The 25821-nt window shown below is 39.1% G+C and overlaps 1 protein-coding gene across 2 annotated transcripts in view; it reads right to left on the reverse strand.

Annotated features, from left to right (window-relative positions):
- CYP7B1 (cytochrome P450 family 7 subfamily B member 1) overlaps window positions 1-25086 on the reverse strand; it is a 173751-nt gene extending 148665 nt beyond the window's left edge. For both annotated transcript variants that reach the window (XM_023248780.2, XR_002739682.2), the window contains exon 1: window positions 24971-25086. In XM_023248780.2, coding sequence (XP_023104548.2) covers window positions 24971-25083 — 113 coding nt within the window. In that variant the 5' untranslated portion in view covers window positions 25084-25086. The remainder of the gene's footprint in view (window positions 1-24970) is intronic.
- Between the last annotated feature and the right edge of the window lie 735 nt (window positions 25087-25821).

Consider the following 25821-nt stretch of genomic DNA (forward strand, 5'->3'; position numbering starts at 1 on the left):
AGACAACTCCTAATCATAATAAATGACTCATCTGCTAGCATATCTTTCATATGCAGACCAAACAATCCAGAGCCCAAAGCCCAACCATCTCCTTTATCTTGGGCTCTCACAATTTAAGTGACTATACCCCTGGGCTAAGTACCAGAAAGCTAGGGATAGCAGCTATGCCCTGGAGCCAAGTTCCTAAAACTGCTCACCTTGCCTCACCTGTTTCTTCCCCACGTTTTTCTCTTACTCTCTCTGCCACCTGACCAGTTCTGGTGCTTCTCTGTGTTGTCTCTCTGCACTGCCACCAATGTGGCATTATTCACTATGTCTGAATCATAATAAAAGCTACCTTTTAAAACAGTGGGGCTAAGAGTTCAATGTCACCTACCTAATTAAGGGCAAAGCTTAAGCTCTTCCTCATTCTATCACACAATGCTCTCTCCCATCTGGGGCATCACACAATCCCAACCACCACCTACCGGATGACAAGCCCAAGGGACAGTCTGTTAATAAACAAATGCTGACCAAGGACTTCACCAAGCGTCATGGGGTCCTGCTATACTGTGGGAAGTGGGAGGAGGAGGAAGTTAAATAATTCTTAGGGTGGCCTTCATAGCCTGGTCAGCTCTGAACTCAATGATGGAGGTTAGAAGCTGGAGCCCTGGATACAGAAATCTGGAACTGTTGTAACTCACCAGAACCAAAGATCTATTCATAAATGTCACCAACCAGTGATTACATCAGGGTAGAAACATTATGGCTGAGAACACAGCTAAAAGGGAGTATACTCAAAGAAATGTGAAAGGTCATCAGTGTGTTAATCTGAGTTCATAGATCCATCCTCTAAACCAAAATCAAGTCCTTTAATAATTCTGCCAGAACTTTTTTCATTTTTAATGGATGGGCTTAATGTTGTTTACAATCACTTACGTCTCTAAATAGCTATACTTCCATTATTTCACAACAATGAATTTTGGTGGGTTCCCCTCTATTAACCAGAAGATGAAAAGAACAGCCAGCAACATAGAATATAGCCATATGCCAAATCATGAGAACTAGCAAACAAAGAACCTGATAGGCATATGATTTATAAGAAAAAAATACGGAAAATGATCAAACTATGAAGATGGGATGTTAGATTTCTATGAAAATGAAAACTGAGGCCTGGGGTGGGTCTTAGATCATAAAATAAGAAGTTTTTATTTTATGAACAAGCACACTGAAGCTCACCGGGGTTAAATCATTTGCATTAAGATAAAGTAGCTAATTGGTGAGAACGATACTGATGTTTCAAAATCTAGCGATTTGAACCCACTCTATCATAACTGCATATCACAGGTAACAGAGATTTGGAGAAAAAAAAAATTCTAATAGGAGTTTTCAATTTTATTTTCAGTTGTTTAAGTTCAAAAGAAAACCAATATTTCAGATAATATTTTATGTGATAATTTAAAAATTGAAATGTGGATGTAAGATTTCTGAGGTCAGAATTCATAATCAAAATTGTCTTAAAATGAACACTCATTTCCTCAAAGGGATTGACAATATTAAAAATTCTGTACGTAAAGTATAGATTTGTCAGTAGGGTAGAGAAGACTTGAAATTATCAAACTAGAAAAGAATATAATCAGCTCCTGGACTGGCAAACACCTTTTTTAGGTAAAAAGTATGCCTGCCCTCTACTGACCCCCTAACACCCTACTTAGTGACATGTGGTTTATACCAGAATGCACATAAAGCAGAATATATTTAGGAGTTGGTCTATTTCTAGTCACACAAGTTTTGTTTCCTAAATAAGACTTCGGATTACCATTTTGGTTTGTTCCCAAAAATTTCAGCACTCCATATGGTTGAAGATTCAGTCCCATCTTCTTAACAAGACCTTGGGTGAACTGTGTACAGTACTGTCTTCAAACCATTCGCTCCTATGCATATTCCATGGTGAGGAGAAATGCAGGGATTATGAGGGAGGCAGGAAATGAGAAAGACAGGCATGTTCCAAAGTTGAGATTCTGAAACTGCTTTCCAAATTTTCAAATGTGAAAATTTCTTTAGTTTGCAAAAACTGTTATAAATGATAGCACAGAACATACACATTCAGCTTATGGAGAGTCACACAGTATGGTGGTTACCCTAATTACAGCTCAAAAACCTACTATGGTAGATATTTTTAGTGCATCAATAAGAATCTTATAGTTGCAATTTTATCTTATCTAAAGGAATTGATTGTAAAGCTACATATAAGTTACATACAAGTCTGAAAAGGGTCATTGGGGATGTATTAAAATTACTTTGATATGACATGAGAATAAACCTACCTATCCATGAGTGATCACACTGATTTTCTTTTTGGACTCCTCTTCAATTACAGGTTTAATGATCAACTTCACTAATATTAACCAAACAACCAGCAAATCTAGAATCTCTGGTAATAATTTACACGCAAAGAAATTAAGACCATGAACTATCAACTCTTGGGTGGAATTAGTTTGAGAGGATAATACAAATAGGTAAGAAAATAGGTTATTTCACTAAGTTTACCTAATTCATTGAAACCTTGGTTAAAGGATGCAATGGTCAGGGCTACCAACTGTTTGCCATTGCACAAATTTGCACAGTAGTAAAGGGATATGTTCTAATAGCTCATATCCTTTTTGAGAAGAAACCATTTTGGGTAGCCATTATTCACCTAAGAGTTCAAATGCCTCCAATCAGCTTTCAGATAACTGCTATTTGCATTAATCTTATAAACCAAAATTAACTAAAAGAATCTGTAGTATTCTTCCCCCCCCCAAACATGTTGTCTCCCTATTTTATTATTGTTATATCTACTGGTGAATAACAAATGTTTTTCAGATATTTCATGCATTAATAAACAGGTAGGGAGGCAGGCAGGTAGGTAGACAGACATGACCAATGTACAAAATTCTAAAGGATGAGATGAACTCATGTTTCAGGGAGCAATTATTTTGTAACTTGCTCTTTTAATGCTTTCCCAATATTTAGTTTATTTTTCTTTTTTTTTTATAAATTTTTTTTCCAACATTTATTTATTTTTTTTGGGACAGAGAGAGACAGAGCATGAACGGGGGAGGGGCAGAGAGAGAGGGAGACACAGAATCGGAAACAGGCTCCAGGCTCTGAGCCATCAGCCCAGAGCCCAACACAGGGCTCGAACTCACGGACCGCGAGATCGTGACCTGGCTGAAGTCGGACGCTTAACCGACTGCGCCACCCAGGCGCCCCTTAGTTTATTTTTCAAAAAAACTTATTTACTCACTTCTTCTATGATAATTTTGCAAATCAAGTTACTTTTTTTTTTACTTTTTTTTTTCAACGTTTATTTATTTTTGGGACAGAGAGAGACAGAGCATGAACGGGGGAGGGGCAGAGAGAGAGGGAGACACAGAATCGGAAACAGGCTCCAGGCTCTGAGCCATCAGCCCAGAGCCCGACGCGGGGCTCGAACTCCCGGACCGCGAGATCGTGACCTGGCTGAAGTCGGACGCTTAACCGACTGCGCCACCCAGGCGCCCCTTAGTTTATTTTTCAAAAAAACTTATTTACTCACTTCTTCTATGATAATTTTGCAAGTCAAGTTACTTTTTTTTTTAATTTTTTTTTCAACGTTTATTTATTTTTGGGACAGAGAGAGACAGAGCATGAACGGGGGAGGGGCAGAGAGAGAGGGAGACACAGAATCGGAAACAGGCTCCAGGCTCTGAGCCATCAGCCCAGAGCCCGACGCGGGGCTCGAACTCCCGGACCGCGAGATCGTGACCTGGCTGAAGTCGGACGCTTAACCGACTGCGCCACCCAGGCGCCCCTTAGTTTATTTTTCAAAAAAACTTATTTACTCACTTCTTCTATGATAATTTTGCAAATCAAGTTACTTTTTTTTTTACTTTTTTTTTTCAACGTTTATTTATTTTTGGGACAGAGAGAGACAGAGCATGAACGGGGGAGGGGCAGAGAGAGAGGGAGACACAGAATCGGAAACAGGCTCCAGGCTCTGAGCCATCAGCCCAGAGCCCGACGCGGGGCTCGAACTCCCGGACCGCGAGATCGTGACCTGGCTGAAGTCGGACGCTTAACCGACTGCGCCACCCAGGCGCCCCTTAGTTTATTTTTCAAAAAAACTTATTTACTCACTTCTTCTATGATAATTTTGCAAATCAAGTTACTTTTTTTTTTAATTTTTTTTTCAACGTTTATTTATTTTTGGGACAGAGAGAGACAGAGCATGAACGGGGGAGGGGCAGAGAGAGAGGGAGACACAGAATCGGAAACAGGCTCCAGGCTCTGAGCCATCAGCCCAGAGCCCGACGCGGGGCTCGAACTCCCGGACCGCGAGATCGTGACCTGGCTGAAGTCGGACGCTTAACCGACTGCGCCACCCAGGCGCCCCTTAGTTTATTTTTCAAAAAAACTTATTTACTCACTTCTTCTATGATAATTTTGCAAGTCAAGTTACTTTTTAACTTAATGATTGATCTACAGTCAACTTGAGTTATTTCTATATAACGAGAGCGAGAGAGACAGACCATTGACTCAGAGCTTTCCGAGTACCTGAAACTGTACTGAGTACTTCACATCACTATCTCATTTACTCTTCAAAACAAAACTATGAGATATGTCTTTTATCTCCAATTTACTTAGGGGAAAACTGAGGCCAGAGAAGTTAAGCAATTTGTCTAAGATTATACAGTTGGTAGGTGGCTATGTTTCATTTCAAAGGTTTATTTGATGTTAGGGATAACCAAATGCCTGAGTTGGCCATTTGAAAAACCAAACCAAATCAAAACCAATCTCTTAATAAAAGAATCACCTACCTTTGAGTGGTTCCAATTCATGACAGATTTTCAAATAGATTACAAACTATATAAGATTAGTTGCACAGGATTATCAGCTACACATTAGCTTTTTTTTTTTTAGGTCACCCCATTACACATCTCTGCAAAAAATATGTTTATTAAAAACTAAAATATTGTGGGGCACCTGGGTGGCTCAGTTGGTTGAGCATCCGACTCTTGATTTCACCTCAGGTTATGATCCCAGGTTGTGAGATCGAGCCCCATGTCAGGCTCTGCACTGAGAGTGGAACCTGCTTAAGATTCTCTCTCTCTCCCTCTTCCCCTTTACCCCACTTGCACACTCTCTCTCACTCTAAAAAAAAATTAAATATTGTTTTTAATGCTCATGGGGTATCATACTCTGTTAGAAATGTTCTTCTGGGTTAAACGATCATTAAAATATTTCAATCATTAGCAGCACACAATTGAACAAAACATATCAAATGTATTACACATTTTGACACGTTATTACTCAAACTAAAAAGCAAAATTTGTTGGAATCTAATCTTTTAATGAAATGCATGGGAAAGATGGTACAGTGCCCTAATTAAATGGGTCTTGCCAAACACAAACACTTTGAATCTTTACTTTTTTTCCCTACCCAAGAGACTTTTCTATTTTGAGACAATGATTCAATAAGAGCTGGAAGACTGTGAAAGAGGAAGTAGAATAGTCTCCTTGGCATTCAAGCATGCTCTTGGGTATATCAATGTTAGATTAAAAGTTTGTAAAGTATATGAAAGTTGAAAGCCCAAAACTACCTTCACATTATCCTCTCTGTGTCCTCCCAGGATGTACAAACCTCATTCTGTATTCTGCTTTCCTAAATACTTTTACCCCTTCTAAATGCCCCTTCCCCATTTTAACTGTTCAACCTTCAGGGTCGCTTGGGTGGCTCAGTCGGTTGAGCGTCTGACTCTTGATTTCCACTCAGGTCATGATCTCACGGTTTGTGGGATCGAGCCTCACATCAGGCTCTGCACTTGCACCGTGGAGCCTGCTTGGGATTCTCTCTCTCTCCCTCTCTCTCTCTGTCCCTCCCCACTCATGCTCTCTGCCTCAAAATAAACTTAAAAAAATTTGTTCAGCCTTCAATAAATGGAATTAAACATTAATACTTGAATGTGCTCTATCCATTAAATTCCACAGCCCTGTCAACTGCTGGCATTCGGTTCAACATCTACGTTTCTGTATTTCCAGTCTTCTGCTTCTCTAAGGCAAACTGATTGCTCCCTCCATCTTCCAAATAGAACGTTTGCTTCCCCCCAGCCCTCTCCGCAGGCCTCGGCCCATGCCCCCACCTTCATTCTACCACCCCAGCCACTCACACAAGGGGTAGTCTTCTTCTCCCTGAAAACTGAGATCCTGTTCATCCTGCAAACACTAGGTGCGTTACCACCTTTTTCCTGAAGTCTTCCCGGAGCAACATGAGAACAGCTCTCCCTCCTTCCTTTCTGATGTCTAGTGAGAACCAGTGTTCTTACCATTCTTCTTTACCTCACCTTTATTGCTTAGCATTCTCAACAACACTGTTTTGTGAATAGACATCCTTGCCTTTCCCCACAATGCATCCCTAAAAGCCATACTGGAAAGCAGACTTTGATTCATGTTTCCCACCTGGCACCAGACATTATTCCAATAATGAGGGGTGACACATAGACCAGAGGTGAGACAAACAGTGTGTCATAAAACCAAAACCAAAACAAAAACAAAAACAAAAACAAAAACAATACCTTTGTATCTCAAAAATAATTTGGGGGGAAAATAAAACTATGGCTTAAGTCATAGGTGTTTTAGGGCTCAAATGGATCTGAGATCTCCAGTACAAGCCCCTCATTTCACAGGTGGGGACCCTAAGGCACAAAGAGAGTGAGAAATTTGCCCTGAATTTCAGAGCTGGGGTGGGGTGAGGGGGATGGAACTCCAGCACAGCTCTGATGACATACAGACCAAAGCCCTTCTAGTATACTCTACTGCCCTGCTATAAATGCCTATTAAAAGGGGCATGCATACTTTACACACTGATTATTTAAGGAGGCTTAATTTGCAGTAAAGTGTTCATCTACCATAAAGAATAAAACTACTGAACCATAAATCTAAAACCAATATACTCCCCATAATAAACATTAAACAAACAATAACACAAATAAAACCCCAAGCGAGCTCCTGGAGAGCACAGCCATGCCTATGTTCCCGCGATGTCCGGCACACCAGGGTCACATGTATGCTGTGGATGGACCCACAGTCCATCACTGGCCTCCTTAGGCTTTACACGTGGCTGGTCACTAGAGCTATAAAAACTATCCAGGGGAAATCTGAACACCTTTTCGTTCCCCCATAAATCTCCCAGTAGCATACAGAGATAATCCAAAAATTAATTGATCATTTAATTCAAAGATTAATTTGCAGCATCTAAATAATTTGAGGCTGTCACTAAAGACCTTAGATGAGAGGATTTAGAACTATCACTCTGAACCCAGGGTGAACACTGGTTTATGTGGGGAATTTTGAAAACAATTTCCTCAGTCCTCATCAATTGCATCAGAATTTCAGGGGTGGGATCTGAGCATCAGTTTATTTTTTCAATGACACACTTCAACTGTGATACACTGTGAGAGCTAAGAACCACTTGTTTATAGAGACAGAAGTTTTGTCAGTTAGGTCCATCTCCCTCCCTTCTTTCCTTCCTTCCTTCCTTCCTCCCTTCCTTCCTTCCTTCCTTCCTTCCTTCCTTCCTTCCTTCCTTCCTTCCTTCCTTCTCTCCTTCCTTTCTTCCTTCCTTCTTCCTTCCTTCCTTCCTTCCTTCCTTCCTTCCTTCCTTCCTTCTTTCCTTCCTTCCTTTTTTTTTCTTTTATTTCTTGCCCAGACTAGCAAAATCTTTTCAGCTTTGAGTGACAGAAACCCAACCTACATAGGCTCAAAAGAAAATCGGCTCAGTAACCAAAGTCAGGAGTGAAGCTGGCCCCAGGAGTGACAGGCACCAGGGGCTTAGTGCCCTCAGAACATCCATCTTTTGAATCCCTCTCCCACTTGATGTCCTCTGGTGCCTGTTTGCCAGTTTCAATTCTATGGCCAGTCACCTCAGTCACTCCCTGGCTTACTCCCTCAATTATTGTGTCTCTCACACAACAGGTAGCTCACAGGCAAAGCCATAACTCTGTTAGCATAAAGTTCTGCCTTCTCATGTAGCCTGTGCAGCAAACACGGCCAGGGAAAAACACAATCCTGCTGAAAGGTCACTTTAAATCAATGACTCCAGGGGCGCTTGAGTGGCTTAGTCGGTTAGGCAGCCGACTTTGGCTCAGGTTATGATCTCGCGGTGAGTTCGAGCCCGCGTCAGGCTCTGTGCTGACAGCTCAGAGCCTGGAGCCTGTTTCGGATTCTGTGTCTCCCTCTCTCTGACCCTCCCCTGTTCATGCTCTGTCTCTCCCTGTCTCAAAAATAAATAAAACGTTTAAAAAAATAAAATAAAATAAAATAAAATAAAATAAAATAAAATAAAATAAAATAAAATAAAATAAAATATCAATCAATGACTCCAAGTCTTGAGTGACCCTGAATTCTGTCTAGCAATCCTGACACATTTCCCTACTCCAGTCACTCTCCTATGTTGCTGGACAACTAATTCATAGCTTCCTTTTCCTCTGTTCCTCAACTTCCAACACCTTGCCCCCCATTTCACTCTCCTCCAATGATCTTGCTTCCTACTTTACAAGAGAAATGAAGTAATCTGAAGGGAACTTTCACAGACTTTCACACTCTCCCCTCCTACCTTGTTCTATAAAGGAATAATCCAGGCCCCTATCTAACCCAACCCTCCTCTTGCACATGAGATCCTGCTTGGGATGGTTAACTTTGTGTCAACTTGATTGGGCCTTGGTGCCCAGATATGTGGTCAAACATTACTCTGGCTATTTCTGTGAGGGTGCTTTTGGATCAGATTAACATTTAAATTAGTGGACTCTCAATATATCAGATTGCTCTCCATAAGAGAGCAGCCTTAGTCAGTCAGTTAAAGGCCTGACTAGGACAAAAAGGCTGACCTCCCACTAGCAAGAACCAATTCTGCAGCAGATAGCCTCTGGACTTGAATTGCAACATTAGCTCTTTCCTAGTTCTTCAGCCTGATGGCCCACCCTGCAAATTTTGGACTTGCTAACCTCCAAAACCACGTGAGTGAGCCAATTCTTTATAATACACATATACATTACATACACACATACACACCCTTATTGGTTCTCTTTTTCTGGAGAACCCTAATACACTGTCCTCATTAGTGCAAGAAATTTTGTCTGGAAGTTCTTACCTCTCTGGTCTATATCATCATTTTTGCTTTCTATATGATCCTTTCTATTTGCGTTCAAATATACTCTCATTTCTCTTATATATATATAAAGAAAAATAAAAACCTTTCCTTCATTAAATGCCCCCCACCATCTTCTGTTCCCATTTCTCTGATTCTCTCTGCAACAAAACTTTTGAACAAGTCCTTGTTGAAAGATTTATCTGTCGTCATTGCCTTCAATATCACTCCTCTCTTCTTCCAGGCTCCCTCAAAAAGGCTTTCAGCTTCTGCCACAGAAGCTTCTCTTGAGATCAACAATAGTCTCTATCTTGCTGAAGTCAAAAGTCACTTGGTCCTCATTTCACTTGACCTGACAGCAGCATTCAATATGGTTCATTAATCTCTCTTTCTTGACATGCTTTCCTCACTTGGACACCACACTCTCAGGGTTTTCTCCTACCCCACTGGTTGCTCCTTCCCAGTTCTCTTTTGTCTAAATTCTGCATGTGGGTGTCGCAAGGCTCAGCCCTTGGTCCTTCTGCTCTTTCACACCTATACTACCCCCTTACCTTACCTCTTCTCATTGCTTTACTTCTCTATCTATATACCAATGGCCCACAAATTTATATCTCCAATCCAGACCTCTCTCCTGACCTTGAAATTCAAATATCCAACTGTTCCCCGGGCATGTTCATTTAACTGTCCAAAGCTGAGCTATTGATCTTCCCTCCCAAATGCACCTGTTTTGCAGTTTTCCACATGAACTCAGGGCAATTCCATCCTTCAGTTGTCAAGAAATCTTAGAGTCTCACTTAACTTGTCTCTTCCAGGAAATCCTGACAACTCTACCTTCAAAATGTATTCAGCTTCTGATTATTTTCACCATTTCCACTGCCAACACCCATCTGACCCAGGCCACTGTCATTTCTTAACCTCCTGTTGGTGTCTGGCTTCTACCCTGCTCTCTATGCTGCAGCCAGAGTGATCATTGTAAATTATGAATCAGACTACCTGACTCCACTCTACCCAATTCTTTAATGGCTCCTCATTTCCCTAGGAAATAAAGCCAAAGCTTTACAATGATCTTCAAGGCCATTCACAATCCTATTTGCTGCTCCTCTGACTTGATTTTCTTTCTTTCTTTTTTTTTAAGTTTACTTATTTATTTCGAGAGAGAGAGAGACAGAGACAGAGAGAGAAGAATCCCAAGCAGGCTCCATACCATTAGTGCAGAGCCCTGTGTGGGTCTTGAACTCATGAACCGTGAGGTCATGACTTGACTCGAAATTGGACACTTAACCTACTGAGCCACCCAGGCATCCCTGACCTGATTTTCAAAAACATTATGCATTGTCACTCCCCTCTCACAATTCTGATCAGCTCGCCATTCCCCAAAGACACCAAGCATGCCTCACTGCACAATCCTAGCACTGGTTGTTCCCTATGACTGGACTGTTCTTCCCACTGATGTTCACAGCCTCCTTCTCTCCTCAAGCCCTTCAATTCTTTGCTTTGCCTCCTCCATGATGGCTAACCTTATGACCCTATTAAAATTACACCTAGTCCCACTTTCAGATTCCTCTTGCTCTCCTTTTTCCATAGACTTTATTCACATGATATATAACTTACTTACTTATTATGTTTGTTATTTAATGTCTGTCTGTCTCCAAGTTCCACAAGTGAAGATTGTGTGTGTGTGTGTGTGTGTGTGTGTGTGTGTATGTGTGTTTTGTTCACAGGTATTTTCCAAGCATCTAAATCAATGCCTGGCACATATTTGACACCCAAGAAACATTTGTTGAGTGAATGAAGAAGGATGATCTTCAGCTATCCTCTCTGATGTTTTTGTTTGTTTGTTTATTAGCTAAATTTCCTCCTAATGTAGACCTGCTTTCCTCAAGATAGGGCAAATGGCTGCTAGCCATTTCCAGACTCACACCTTTCCAACTCTAGGACCATAAATGAATGGGATCTTCCCTATCAGCTGCAGTTTGAAAAATTCAAGTGGAAGACTCAGATCATATGTCTACTCTTTAATTACTTTGGCTTAGAAGACATATCTTGTGAAAGGATGGTGGATAACATTAACATGTAACATAAGATGTTGATGAAGATGTGATATCTGGGAGAATTGTCCTGAGCTGGCAAGTTACTACAAATTTCTTTCTACTAACCTATGCATCAGTCTTTTCCTTTTCCCAATAAAAACTATGAAGGTAGAATTGAAGGAAAAACAACATCTATGTATACAACTACGAAGATAATTCTACAAGGATAATACTACAACAAGGCATCCCATAGACACTGCACAGACATCCAACAAAGTAGACTCATCCTCTTAGCCCCAAACCCAATCTTCCTAAATAGTCTCTATCTTATCAAAAGATTCAGTTCCAGTCACTTAGACCAGAAGCCTAAGAGTCATCCTTACACCATTCCCTTCCCTTTCCTTCTATTCACATGTAATCCAATGCCAAATCTAGTAGTTCTTATTCCTAAGAATTTCTCTAATCTAGCCCCACCATCAACACTTGCTTTTCTGTGATTTATCTCCATCTATTAGACTGCATAATGGAATTGCTTGGTTATTTATATGCTGTATAGATTTGGTTCCTTGAGGACACAACTTGACTTTCATCTCTGTAGGTAACCAATAAATATTTGTTGAATTGAATTGAAGAGAACATACAAAAGGGAAAACTAATGGATTTAAGAGACAGGGATTGCAGCTTTTATGTTGGATCTAAAAGGGCAGAAAGAAGGGTATTGCAGCAGAGTCAGGAAACATACTATATATACTGTGTTTGAGGACAGGTACATTCTATATAACTGAAATATGTGTAGTCTGAGGGGTTAATTTGAGAATGGCAATGTCCCTGTAGAATCAAATTATTTACATAGTGATTATCTAGTCTGACTTCCTTATTTACACATGAGAGAACTGAGGCTCAGAGAGAGTTAGGAAGAAATATTTTCATGCCATTTCCTCTGCTGTGGGAGTTCCCTTATTTCTGATTTCATAAATATCATGACCCTAGTTGTTCTCTTTTAATAAAGATAAGTATTCTAAGTTATTTTCTTAATCTGATTGTAATTGTAGCATTCCAATGAAAGCCCAGAGACAGTAATTGGAAAATAAAAGCACTCACTGCTGTGGATTCTTCTTTACTTGATCTTACCAAGGCTTTAGAGACCTATGAAAAGGAAGCTCTAGATGTAGCCAAAATTTTAGATATTTTTTTAAGTTTATCTATTTTGAGGGGGGAGGGGCAGAAAGGGAGAGAGAGATAGAATCCTCTGTGTTGACAGCATGGAGTCCAACACGGGGCTCGATCCCATGAACCATGAAGATCACCATCTAAGCTGAAACCAAAAGTCAGACACTTAACTGACTGAGCCACCCAGGTGCCCTAGACATGTTTCTAAAGTCAACCTGTGACAGACAGAAACAATATCCAATGTCCCTGCATGCTTCTTCCCTTATTTTCCTTTTATTGAAAATAAATTCTAAACAAGGAGGGAGATTTGAAGATAAATCTGTGCATATCATAACTACAGTAATAAAACTGTCATTGTTCAAAGCTGTTGACAAATCAAGACTGATCTATTTTAAGTGATTAAATAACCTAGCATTATTCTAAATTTGCTACACAGGTCATGAGACGTTCTACAAATCTGAGGCATCTTAAAATTCTTAAAGACCCTCTTACCCTATCATATAAACAGTGCTTGAGACTCTTTGGTTATGTGTTCCTTTTTCTAAGACATGAACAATTTTTAAAGTCCAAAAATAGACACTATTTCAGTTTTTGGTTCTATTTGGCCAGCATTTCTTCTCAAACATGACTGTTTTAAAAGAGTACAAATACAGAGTTTCAAAGAGGGAGTGAGTTATCTTAGTCCCACTAAAGCAGATTGAGGAAACTGACATGAATCAGTCACTTTGGCTCCTAAAAAAAGAAAGACTAGCCCTTTAAAAATATTATAGTTGCCTATAAAGTGAAGCATAATTTGAATATATCTTCCAATGCAGTGTAATTAAGAACATTTTTACGTACCTACTAAACTTCATTAACTCATATTTGGAATCAAAGAAACTTCTCTATAGTAGATCTCCAGTGAATGAAGGGAAAAGCACAAGAACAAATAAAATATATAGATGCTTCTAGAATATGACTTTCACTTGAATATTTTTGAGATCTAGGTTTGTCTCAAGGTAAGGCAACTACTGCCTATGAAGTAAATTGCAATATAGCAGAGTTGAAACATAAATCACAAAATGAGAAGCAGCATTGCTAAGACACACTTTAATAAGACTATCATATTACAGATCTATCCTGTAAAAACCAAGTCCAAGTTGGGTCATTTTGTTAAAAAAAGAAAAGAAAAGAAAAGAAAAGAAAAGAAAAGAAAAGAAAAGAAAAGAAAAGAAAAGAAAAGAAAAGAAAAGAAAAGAAAAGAAGAAAAGAGAAGAAAAGAAAAGAAGAAAAGAAAAGAAAAGAAAAGAAAAGAAAAGAAAAGAAAAGAAAAGAAAAGAAAAAAACAGGACAATTAGGATAAGTGAATCAATACAAAAGAAGAATCAATTAGTGAAGAGATGAAAAGTTAAGACTGGATCTTTGTCAAATAACATGAGTACTATTTACAGAACTGTTACCCAGAAAGGTCATGGCAATGGCACTTACTCTTATTTACGTAACAGTTTCTCTCTCTAGTAAAAAATGCATTCAACTCAATCCTTGGGTAATGAATCAACTACTTAAGTTTTTTCCCTCTCATTTTTATTAGTTAAGTAGTTGAAAACAATATTCAATGTGGCACAAAGGAATCCACGTCTAAAATGAGTAAAATGAGGCCTAAAATGAGTAAAATCCGAGTAGCACAGTAACACATATTGTAGACCACCTGCAGATCACTTATTGCTTATTGTTGGACAGTAAATACCTTTGAATCAAACTGTTCTTATGACTTTATTCCATGGTCCCTGAGAATGCTGTGGGATTTGATTTTCTGTATCTTTCTTTCTTTGGTTAAAACATCCCATCTATGGAATTAAGTTAGAAAAACCGTGTAGTGGCCATGTGATCCAGAGCCAAAAGACTATCCACCTGCAATAGGGTGGATTCTATCTTCAAGGCCTCTCTCTATGGTAACTCTAGAGATTAAAATGAGAGGGGGAAAATTCTATAAATAAATACGGAGAATTTCAGTATAGAAAGAAAACACTAATTTGAATCAATTCCTTTAGAAAAATAAAATTTTCGAAGCCTTTACTTTTGGATTCCTTCCCCTAAAAAGTAAGAGCCATTTTAACTTCAAAATATGTCCTGTTTTTAGAATGGGGGTATTAAGCTATGTACTATTACCCACAAATGCATCAGAGTCACAAATGCTGTGGTCAAAAGTCTTTACCCTTCTTCAGTTGACTGGTGATTTCATATGTTCTAGAAATATTTTTATCTTTTGGCATGATGCTCTATACCATATGGCACAACACACTGACAAGCAAAAAGGGTAGAACTAGTTTGAAATATATACACATATATACACACATATATTTATACATTTATATATTCACACACACACACACACTGAATGTATAGTGAAAGAATTTGCATGTAGGCCTGCAAAGAAATATAAGGGCAAAGTTACACATTCTGCATCTAGTACTGAGATTCTTTGTCCATGTGAAAAAGACTATTCAAAATCCAAAGCAAGACTGAAAGTTCACTATAGACCTGAGAGCATTCAAGAGACATATCAAGAACCACTACGCTTTGCTACATCAAGTAATATTTGAACTGTCTGTAACACTTTCTCACACAATATTTAATGCTGCTTCTAGAAGCGCAATAGTAACTGCATCAATGACACGTATAACAGCTTGTACAATCCGCTTATGAAGGATTGTTAAAATGGAAAACACACTGAACTGTCTTTAATTGATTCCCAAACAGTGAAATATTCTTCCTCGTTGATTCTGGGTTCTTCAACATTGTTTTCCCTTTGAAAACAGGGGTCTTGAATCAAATTTTATAAGTTTTCAGAGAGATTAAGGTGCAACTCTCAGCCTGCTTACTATTCTTTGTGTCAAGCGGCATGTTCCTCTAGAAGGGGAAAAGCTTCTTGACAATGATTTCTTGGACATGACACCAAAAGCACAGGAAACAAAAGCAAAAATAAACAAGTGGGACTATATCTAACTAAAAAGCTTCTGCACAGCAAATGAAACAATTAATAAAATGAAAAAGCAACCTACAGAATGGGAGAAAATATTTACAAACCATATATTTGATAAAGCTTTAATCTCCAAAATCTATAGGTAACTACTAAAACTCAATTATAAAAAAAAAAAAAAAAACAAAATAAAACTAATTTGAAAAATGGACAAAGGAACTAAACAGACATTTTTCTAAAGAAGACATTAATGGACAATAGGTATATGAAAAGGTGTTCAACAAAACTAATCAGGGAAATGCAAATAAAAATCACAATGATATTACCTCGCACCAGTCAGGATGGCTATTATCAAAAAAAACAAAAGATAACAAGTGTTGGAAAATATGTGGAGAAAATGGAACCCTGGTACACTATTGGTGGGAATGTAAATTGGTGTAGCCAGTACAGAAATCAGTATAGCATTTCTTCAAAAAATTAAAAATTTAACTACTGAATAATCCAGCAATCACCCTTCTGGGTATATATACAAAAAAAATTGAAACTGAAACCATGATCTACACTCCCATGTCCATTAAAGCATTATTCACAATAGCCAAGATATCCTAAGTAACCTAAATATCCATCTACAGATAAATGATTAAAGAAAATGTGGTGTATATATATATATATATACATATATATATATGTATATATATGTATATATATATGATGAAATATTATTAAGCCTTTAAAAAGGTAGGAATTCCCACCATTTGTGATAACTTGGATGAACCTGAAAGACATTATGCTAAGTAAAATAAGCCAGACATAGGACAAACACTACATGATACCACTTATCTAAGGAATCTAAAATAGTCAAACTCAAAGAAGAGAGTAGAATGAATAACAGAAACTAGTGGGGAGGGGGAATCAGAGAAATATTAGTCGAAGGGTACAAAGTTTCAGTTATCAAGATGAATAAGTCCTAGAGATCTGCACAGCACCATGCCTATAGTTAAAATACTGTATTGTATACTTCAAAATTTGCTAAGAGGGTAGATATTATGTCAAGTGTTCTTATCATCATCATCATAAATAAAAAAGATGCATGTGATGGATATGTTTATGACAGATTGTGGTGACAGTTTCATGGATGTATACTTATCTACAAACTCATCAAATTAATTATGTGCAGATTTGTGCATGTCCAAAGGAAAAAAAAAGGGGGGGCAAGGTCCTTTATTGTTTGTCCTGTTTTCTACTGTACCTGAACAAAGGGCAGTCTGGGCATGGAGTGAATCTCAAATCCTCTGCTAAGTCATTAAATGAATGGATGCAAAAGTAAATATATGAGAAAAGGAAAAAGATGTATTTTCTAACATTGTCCATCAAATGTGACTTTCACACAATCTAGTGCAAGAGGGAGATAGCAGACGATCATTATCTGTTTTTTTTTTAAGATTTAACACATTCTTCTTTTAAAGTCCTAATGCATATGTTCCTATCTTAATTAAATTTCTACTAGCAATGCTTAAAAGTTGTATTAGATCTTAATACTTAAGTTTTCAGGAAAGGTTAAATGTATATGTCAGAAAATTATGACAAAGATTAAAAGAGTAAGAAAAAAAGTTAAAAGAGTGTTAGATGATTGGACTTGAAGCCAAACATCATGGGTCTGAATTCTAGACTGCACTACATTCTGGTTGTATAACTTTGGGAACATTATTTAAATGAGACTTCATATCTCTATAAAATGCAAAATGTCATTGTGAGGGAAGATTCAATAAATTTAGAACAATAATGAATATAAACTACTTGCCTCTATTATCTAGTAGACACATAGGAAATGCTCAAAAGTGTCCATTGTTATTATTACAAGTCAAAACCAACTTCATAGTATTATATATTCAATACACAAAAAAATAGATAAGAGTCAACAATACTGGAGTAGCTACCCCTAAAGTGGTAATTGTCCATCATCCATAGAAGGTAATCCCCTCACATCGTGCCTGAAAAGGACCAAAGCAGCAAAATACAGTATCATGACACTAAATCCTCACTAGACATGACTGAGCTACAAGCCATTTGTCTTCCTGAGATAAAGCAGTTTGGACGTTCAGAGTTCCAAGGTATAGATAATATAAAGCAATGTTTTCACCAGGATGATTTTGACTTTCAGACAGACAATGCTTTCACCAGGACGATTCTGATTTTCAGACAGAAACTATGGTGTCGTTAATAGTTTGTGAGTAATGATCCTACCGTTATTTAAGTGTACTAAGGACCAAAATGTGTGTGATTCTATGTTATTAATGAAACCAGGCTCAGCCCTTTCTCAAAGGAGCTCTGATCTGTTAAATAAAGCACACTGTCCACCTATGCCAGGGAGGGGAATCATAAGCACAGTTACAAAATCCAGTACCTAGAACTGAAACTTAACAGTACCTATGCTTAAATTCTGAATTTGCAAAAGCAGGAATTTTAGGAATTGACTGCACTCCAATTGCTATGTTTTCAGTTAGGTTTACACTAAAGAATAACCATTGCACCAATATGTTCTCCATTTATAAATATTCATGATAGGTAAACACTTGCTTATGATATCTTCCCTTTTTAATTAAAGCAACAGAAAACTTGACATGTATGACATTTGATGTATAATTTTTGTATGAAGTTTGTATATTTTTATATCAATATCTACAACTCTAAAATATTCAGATTAGAAATAGATAATTAATGCACCAAACTGTTCATTCATTCATTCACCCTTCATTTCTTATGACAAATATTCACTGAGAAACTAGTCAGTAAAGCACCTACAGTTTCTCCTTCATTATTATCAACTATTTAGGATAAAGTTATGAGGAGAAATGACAATGGATTTAAATCCTGTTATGGTTGTGCTTTTATTAAAATGTCTATTAATTTCTGCGTTAAGCAATTATAGACTTAATTAATCCTTTCCACTTTCCTATGGGCAAAAAAAAAAAAAAAAAAAAAAAAAAAAGATCCTATCCCAAATACTTCTGTGTCGAAAAAAATGCCAAAGCCATAAAAATGAGCACTCTGGCTATAAAAATGCACAATATAATAGATGTCACCTTCCCTTATTCAGCAAAGTAGCTTTCTATAATTTTGTCCTTTGCCTTTCACAGAAGAGTAACCTGAAGTAGTTTCAGTGGGATTTTACTTTGGATAAAATACAGAAATATTCTCCTACAAGAGGCTGTTATCTTTGCTCTACAGCTGATGGTTCTCTCTGCTCTACTCCTTTTTTGGAAGTCAGTAAAGTGCAGCATCCCACCCCCATAGGTCCCCTCAAATCCTCAGAGTCCTCTCCTGTTTTATCCTCCAGGCTGTGGGCAGCAGGATGTAGGGATGCACCAAGTCTGAGAAATAAGAAATCTGACCAGTTCACATCTGGGTCTAAATGCCTACAAGTCTATGACTTATTTTCAAAATGATTTTAAACATTCAGAGATGCAAGATACATAACAAACATTCAAAACTTACTTGTATACTGATAGGTAAGGAAGAGAGACTGATGACTAGCCTATGATGATCTGTGAAGTGTAGGACCAAAAATTCTCAAATTGTCACGCATTAGTACAGTCATGAAGCCACTGAGTACTTAGAAATGCTAACTTTCTGTCCTGCTTCTCATAGGCAACAAGGAAAGTCACCCAAGGCCCAGTCTTTCCCACTCTTTGAAACTTCTTACAAAAGGCAGTGTAGGTAAGGTAAAGGGCATGGAAGATACGGGTACTGTGTTAGTTTTCTACAGCTGCTATAACTAATTACAACTAATTTGTAGCCTATACAAAACAAATGTATTATCTTACAGCTCTGTGGCCCAGAAGTCCAAAGCGGGTCTCGTTGGGCTAAAATCAAGATGTTAGCAGGACTAGGTTCTTTGCTGGAGGTTCTAGAGGGGAATCTATTTCCTTGTCTTCCCAGCTTCAATAAGCTGCCCACATCCTATGTCATTTGGACTCCTTATCCATCTCCAAAGCCACCAATGGTTGGTAGACTTCCTCTCCTACCTCCTTCTTCCAGGGTTTACTTGTGGTTATATTTGGCCCATGCAAATAGTACAGGATAATCCCTCATTTTAAGCTTAGCAGATTAACAACCTTCATTCCATCTGCAACCTTAATCTTCTTTTTGCCAAGTAACCTAACATATGCATAGGTTCTGAGAATTAAGGTGAGAACAACTTTGGGGTTAAGGGGGTTTTATTCTGTCTACCATAGCTATGGACCTGGAATCAAAAACCCAGTTCCACTTCTGAGTAAATCTGCAACCTTAGGCAAATGAGCTAATTACTTATTGTGTTAATCTCTTCTTCTGAAAAATAGCTTAAAAACAGTTATCTCATGACCCACAGTGAAGATTAAATGAGATAATATACGCAAAACATCTCAGCATGAAGTGTGGATAAAGTAGGGCCTCCACATTGTTCATTTCTATCTTCCCTTACCTTCTTCTCAAAACTCAGCATCATAGTGGGGTGGAGCTGGATGTTGGATCTAGGTCCATCTGGCTTCACAGCCATGTTCTTTGCCTTACACTACATTGCCTTCTATAAGAAGGCCCCATTGTTGGGAAACACTAAGCCATGAGTGACTTTACATATATAAATGGCCCTACATTTCTAAGGTAAGCACTCCAAGATTTTTTTTCTTATAGAGATAAGAGACTCATGTGGATCTTGTGTAACTTCTGAAATTATTTCTCTTCTGCAAACAGTAATCAGCAAATATGATTACAGCATTGGATCACCCTTAATGGTGACCCAATGAACAATTCTGAACTTCCCACAACCCATCAAATGGTCACTTTGAAGGGTACACAAATAAACAGCAAAGTGTTTTCAGAGCTCAAATGTTCCTCTAATTACACAATAGGAATATTCTCTACCTTTGAGATCTTCTTTTTTTAAGTTACAAAATAAAACAGCAAAGCAAGCCTGAAATCTGTCTCAGATGGTAACAAGACTAATTCAAACTCTGCAGTTTAATAAGGGAAAGTGCAGTACCATGGAGTAACTGATTACTTGTTGCCAGAAATGTGCCTGGAGATCTCTCTAGCACCTCCTATGTAAAACATAAAAATCAGCCTGTTAAATTCGGCATACTCTTGAGAAGAAAATTACTTTGCGTTCAGCTACCCACATCCTTTTCCTATAAAGAAGAAACAAGAAATACATCTACTATAATAACCTAGCTCTTCTCATTGTCTAGGCAGTGGTAACAATGTGAGGGATCTAGAGCACCATGGGTCTTGTTTGGGAGTAATTAATCAATTAGAAAGAGGAAATAATGGACTTATGTGATACAGTGATGTCAACACATCAACATTTCTTTTTTTTTTTCAATATATGAAATTTATTGTCAAATTGGTTTCCATACAACACCCAGTGCTCATCCCAAAAGGTACCCTCCTCAATACCCATCGCCCACCCTACCCTCCCTCCCACCCCCCATCAACCCTCAGTTTGTTCTCAGTTTTGAAGAGTCTCTTATGCTTTGGCTAACACATCAACATTTCAAAATAACTCATTATCTACATAACCTTGACATCTTAAAAATCAAAAAGAAGTCACTTCTCACCACTTTGCTTCTCACATCTACCTTATGTGGCAACTGTTATTTCCACTTTCTAGTTAAGGAAGATGATTCAGGTTAGTCAAAGTCAATGGTCACGCAGTTCATGGACCCTTTGAATCTCCTGCTGAGGAACGGGATTCTCTCTGAGGCAGTCTGGAAAATATCACTTGGTGAAGCCACCTTCTCTGGGCTCAATCTTTCAGGTGTTTTTCTAGTTGATGACTTTCCTCATATAGTGCAAGTTCAGTGATGTTCTCAGAACCTATTAACACCTTCAGAAGGGTCTCAGCTCTGTCAAAACCTTAATACTAGACCAGTAAGACTGTGACCTCTAGAAATGTAAAAGAATAAGCATCTGTTGTTTAACACCAGTGAATCTGTAATAATTCGTTAAAGCAGCAGTAGGAAACTAGCACAATTCTGGTCCCTGGAAGTGTAATGCTGCTGTGACAAATACGTAAAAATGTAGACATGACTTGACTGGGCAATGGCTGATGAATTCTGAGGAAGATGATTGAAAAAAAAATCCAGATTGCCTTGGACATATGGTTAGTAGAAATACAGATGTTAACAACACCCTTGCTGAGGACTCAGAAGAAAGTGAGGGCTACAGGAGGGAACATACATATCATCTTAAAGAATATTTACACCATCCTAAAGAGACGATAAGTAATAATATTAACATTTAAGGTACTGCTGGTGAGGGCTCAGATTAAATGAGAAGTATGCCACTGGAAACTGGACAAAAGAGATCTTTATCCCACAGTTACAGAAAGCTCAGCTACGTTGTGTCCTGCCATAATGTGGAAAGCTGAATTTGTACAGGATGAACATGGGTATTTACCCAAGGAGATTTCTAAGCAAAGTGTTGAAGGGGTAGCCCAGTTTGACTTGCCGCTTATAGTAAAATGTGAGAACAAGGATATGAAGGAAAGAATCCTTGGGCCTAGAGGAACCAGGAACTGATCCTTTGGGAAGTTCTCAGCCTATCCAGGCTGTAAAACTAGGAGATTCACTGTCGAGAAAGAGTGCTCTGGAAAGAAAGCCAAAGATGTGGCTGAACAAATTTTGCTAGTGCCTGGGAAAATCAAAAGGTTGGAGTATTCTGTTAAATTCAAGGATAGATGGAGACAGCCTTGAAGGTTCCCTCAGCAGACAGACCCAGTTTAGTCATTCAGGTAAAGCTTAATTTAGCTTATTTTGCAAGGTTAACTTGATCTGGATCATTTCTTACCTGTAACTTTGGAAATGCCAAAAAACAAAAAACAAAAAACAAAAAAAAAACCTTGAACTGTTTCTCAAGGTTTATATGAGGTAACCACTGAAAATTGTAATAATGTAACCCATCACTGTGAGGAATAAACAGTCACTGATTTCCCACCTTAATATAAGCTGCTTTATAAAAATATACCACTGAAACTCATCCCATGTTCTGGTTTGAGCACTCCTGGTTTGTGAACTATCTTTTTGGTATATGCACAATAATTTCTTACTAATTACTACTTCAGTGATTCATTGGTTTCACGTTGGCTATTTTGAACTTTTGACAGTTCAGTCATACACATTCATGATCAAAGTATTAGTGAACACTGAAAAGATTAGGCATGTGACTAATGTTCCCCTCAGCCCTGTCAAAAGAAGCCTGGAATGTAAAGGGAATGATCCAGGAAAAATCTGTGGAGGAGCCTCTTACTGATGGAGTCAATCCCTGTGGCATGCATGCAAGTCCCATGATGTTCTTGGGAATTTTTGTCCCAGGATCAATCATACCCAGATTCCTACACTTGATTTAGATGATTTAAATGGTGAGATTTGGGACTTTTGAGCTCAATGAGATTTATATGAGATCTTGGACTTTGTGTTGGTATTTTAATAGGTTGAGATTTTTGTGAATGTTGGGATGAGTGAATATATTTTGCATGTAAGATGGATAGAAATCTTTGGAGGTCAGAGGGAGTACTGTGGTAGGAAGATGTTTCCAAAATGTGTGAATGTGTTACCTTACATTACAAAAAGGACTTTACAGATGTGACTAAGTTAAGGACTTTGAGATGGGAAGATTATCCTGGATTATTTGGGTGAGTTCAACACAATCACTAGGATCCTCATAAGCTAGAGGTAGGAGTATCAGAGTATGAAAAAGAAATCTGAATTCTAGTGACCTTCAGAAAGTGGAAGAAACAAGGAAATGGATTCTCCCCTGGTTCCATCAAAAGGAAAGCAGCCCTGCCAACACCTTGATTGAGGCCAGTAAGGCCTGTTTCAGACTTCTGCTGTCCAGAACTGCAACATTTAAAAATCTGTGTTACTGCCTCTTCCCTACCATATTTTCTGTGAACACTTTCCCATATTCATTATTATAAATGTTTTCATTCTAAGTGTCCCCTTTAACACATACATAATTTAGTGCCACTCTGTATTTCACTTAGAAGAATTTAACCATTTTATATTTATTTTTTATTGTTTTGGTCAGACTAACCATCATTTTTGCAGGGGATAGGAGGTAGAGAAAGAATAATAGAGACATGTTTGCTTTCATGTTTGCCTTGCTACACACACTCTGTTTTTATATGTTGTCTTTATAATAATTTAGAAAGCCCGTATCTATGTTCAAGTCTATTATTAGTAAAAGATGGTGATTTTAAACACACACACACACACATATATATATATATATATATATATATATATATATATATAAAATTGTTGGACAAAAATTTATATCATATTAATGACTTTCTGGAAATAAACTGTTTCCTAGCACCATCCAAATCACATCTTGAATTTCTCAGTTTTATTTCAAATGTGGCATTGACTGACACTGAATCTACACAGAATCACATAACACTGAAATTAAAGCATCCTAAGTCCTCATTTGGGGCTCTAAAGCACAGCCATTGGAAAAGGCAGCCTGGGAGAGGCCATGACACATTCCAGGATGATCACTGAAAACCTGCCTGGGGAAAAAAGCGAAAGTTCCGTTCTAGAGTATTCACCCATGTGCATTCTAGAAATGTCCACAGGTATTTGAATGTGGTACAATGGTGCCATTTTCCCAAAACTACTGAGAAACAACCTATATCACACACACACACACACACACACACACACACACACACACACCTATAAACATATCTATGTGTAGGTATAGCAATCCATCCATCTATCTATATAGATAGATCGGTAGATACATAATAGATATCTGTATATATAGATATATAATAGAGATCTAATAGAGATCTAATATCTATTAGATCTCACACGTGTGTAGGTATGTGTGTGTGTGTGTGTGTGTATATATATATATATATATATATATATATATATATCACACGTGTGTATGTGAGATCTAATCACAAAGAGAAAATAGAGTGATTTCGAGTGAATGCTTTTATTTTGAATATCTGTTTCTACTTTCACATTTCAAATCAGATAAAGAAGTGACACACTTCTAGGTGTTGTGTTATTGGTTTTTTTCTAATAAAAATAATACAGTAAATGCACAAAATACACACTGTAAACTTATTTCGTATTCAGCAAACTCCCATGAGGTGTTATTACTGCGTTTTTCCGCATGAGGTACAGTGTAGTAAACTGAGGCACAGAGAAGCACCCGGAGTTATTCTTCATACTAGACACTGACATTCTCCTGAAACATTTCACTTTTAACTTAATGAAATGTAAGAAAATTCCCCTCCCGAAATGCTCTACGAATTCTAGGTCATAAAGCATGAACTCATTGTAAGTCGGCACCAAAATGTGTCTGTTTGGAAGCCATGCGTGATGCATAATGAATAATGCAAATCCAGGGCTTATTACAACCTATACAGGAGCAGCAAATCGAATTCAGTCCCAACGCTTTAATACGTATGCGTATGTATGGGGAAGAGGCAGAAGAAGCCTTTGTCAGTACACACAATACCCCAAGGCGCCGCCGCCCGCAACAACTTGTGACTATCCGCACTTGAAATCGCGGGGCACTCTCCACAGTCCGGGTCGCGCGCGGTCCGCGGGGCCCAGAGCGCATGCGTGGCCCTGGCTGCCCGGCCGCGCGGTGAGGTCGCGGGGGCGCTTACCTGGTGCGCCTGGAGCTCAGACACAAGACCCCGAGCAGCAGGGCCGCGGCGAGGGCCAGGCCCTGGAAGCTGAGTAGCTGCGGTAGCAAGGGCTCCAGCGAGAAGAGGCCCATGCCCGAGGACAAGTCTTCCGCCGTCTGGTTCCCGCGCGCCGCAGCGGCCAGCCAGGGGTCTCTCTCGGGACGGCGACACTGCTGCCTCCCGCGGCGTCTCTGCGCGGCTCTCCCTCGGTCCGGCCGCCAGAGGCTGGCCTGCTCGCGGCGCTGCCAGGAATGTCACCGCGGGCCCCCGAGGCTGAGTTTCAAAGTTCCTGCACTCCCCTCCCCCGGCCCAGCCCCCACCCACGCGTACCGCCCAGCTCCGCGACCGCCTCCGGCCCGGTGGCTTCTGGAAAACGGCGCCCGGGTTCCTAGGGGCCGGAAGGAGGGCCAGAGAAGAGGGGGAAGGGGTTAGGATTTCCTGGCGAGGAACCTCTGAAGGCCTGGAGGAGGGAGATTTCTGTTCAGTTCTGGAAGTGAGTCGCTTGGGTTCCTCATTCCGTAGCCCGCGCCGCTCAAGCAGAGGGACCCTGCGTGCCCCTGAAAAGGGCTGGGACTGTGCCCGCTGCTCAGCGGCACCGCTGATCTCTTAGGCACGACCCAGAGAACCTGGCGAGCAACAGATACCCGTGGTTCGCGCCGCCTCCGACCTGGTCCTTGCAGCCTTTTTGGCCCTGCACATCCTGTTTGCTTACACGCTTTTGTTGAGAGCCTACTGTGTGCGAAGGCTTGTCGGAGAGACCAGGGCCGTTGAGGCACACGATCCAGGAAGAGAGAAGAGACTAGTCTATTGCAGAACAACGCTGAGGGCCA

This window comes from Felis catus, chromosome F2 (genome assembly GCF_018350175.1).
Source record: "Felis catus isolate Fca126 chromosome F2, F.catus_Fca126_mat1.0, whole genome shotgun sequence".
Taxonomy (NCBI): Eukaryota; Metazoa; Chordata; class Mammalia; order Carnivora; family Felidae; genus Felis; species Felis catus.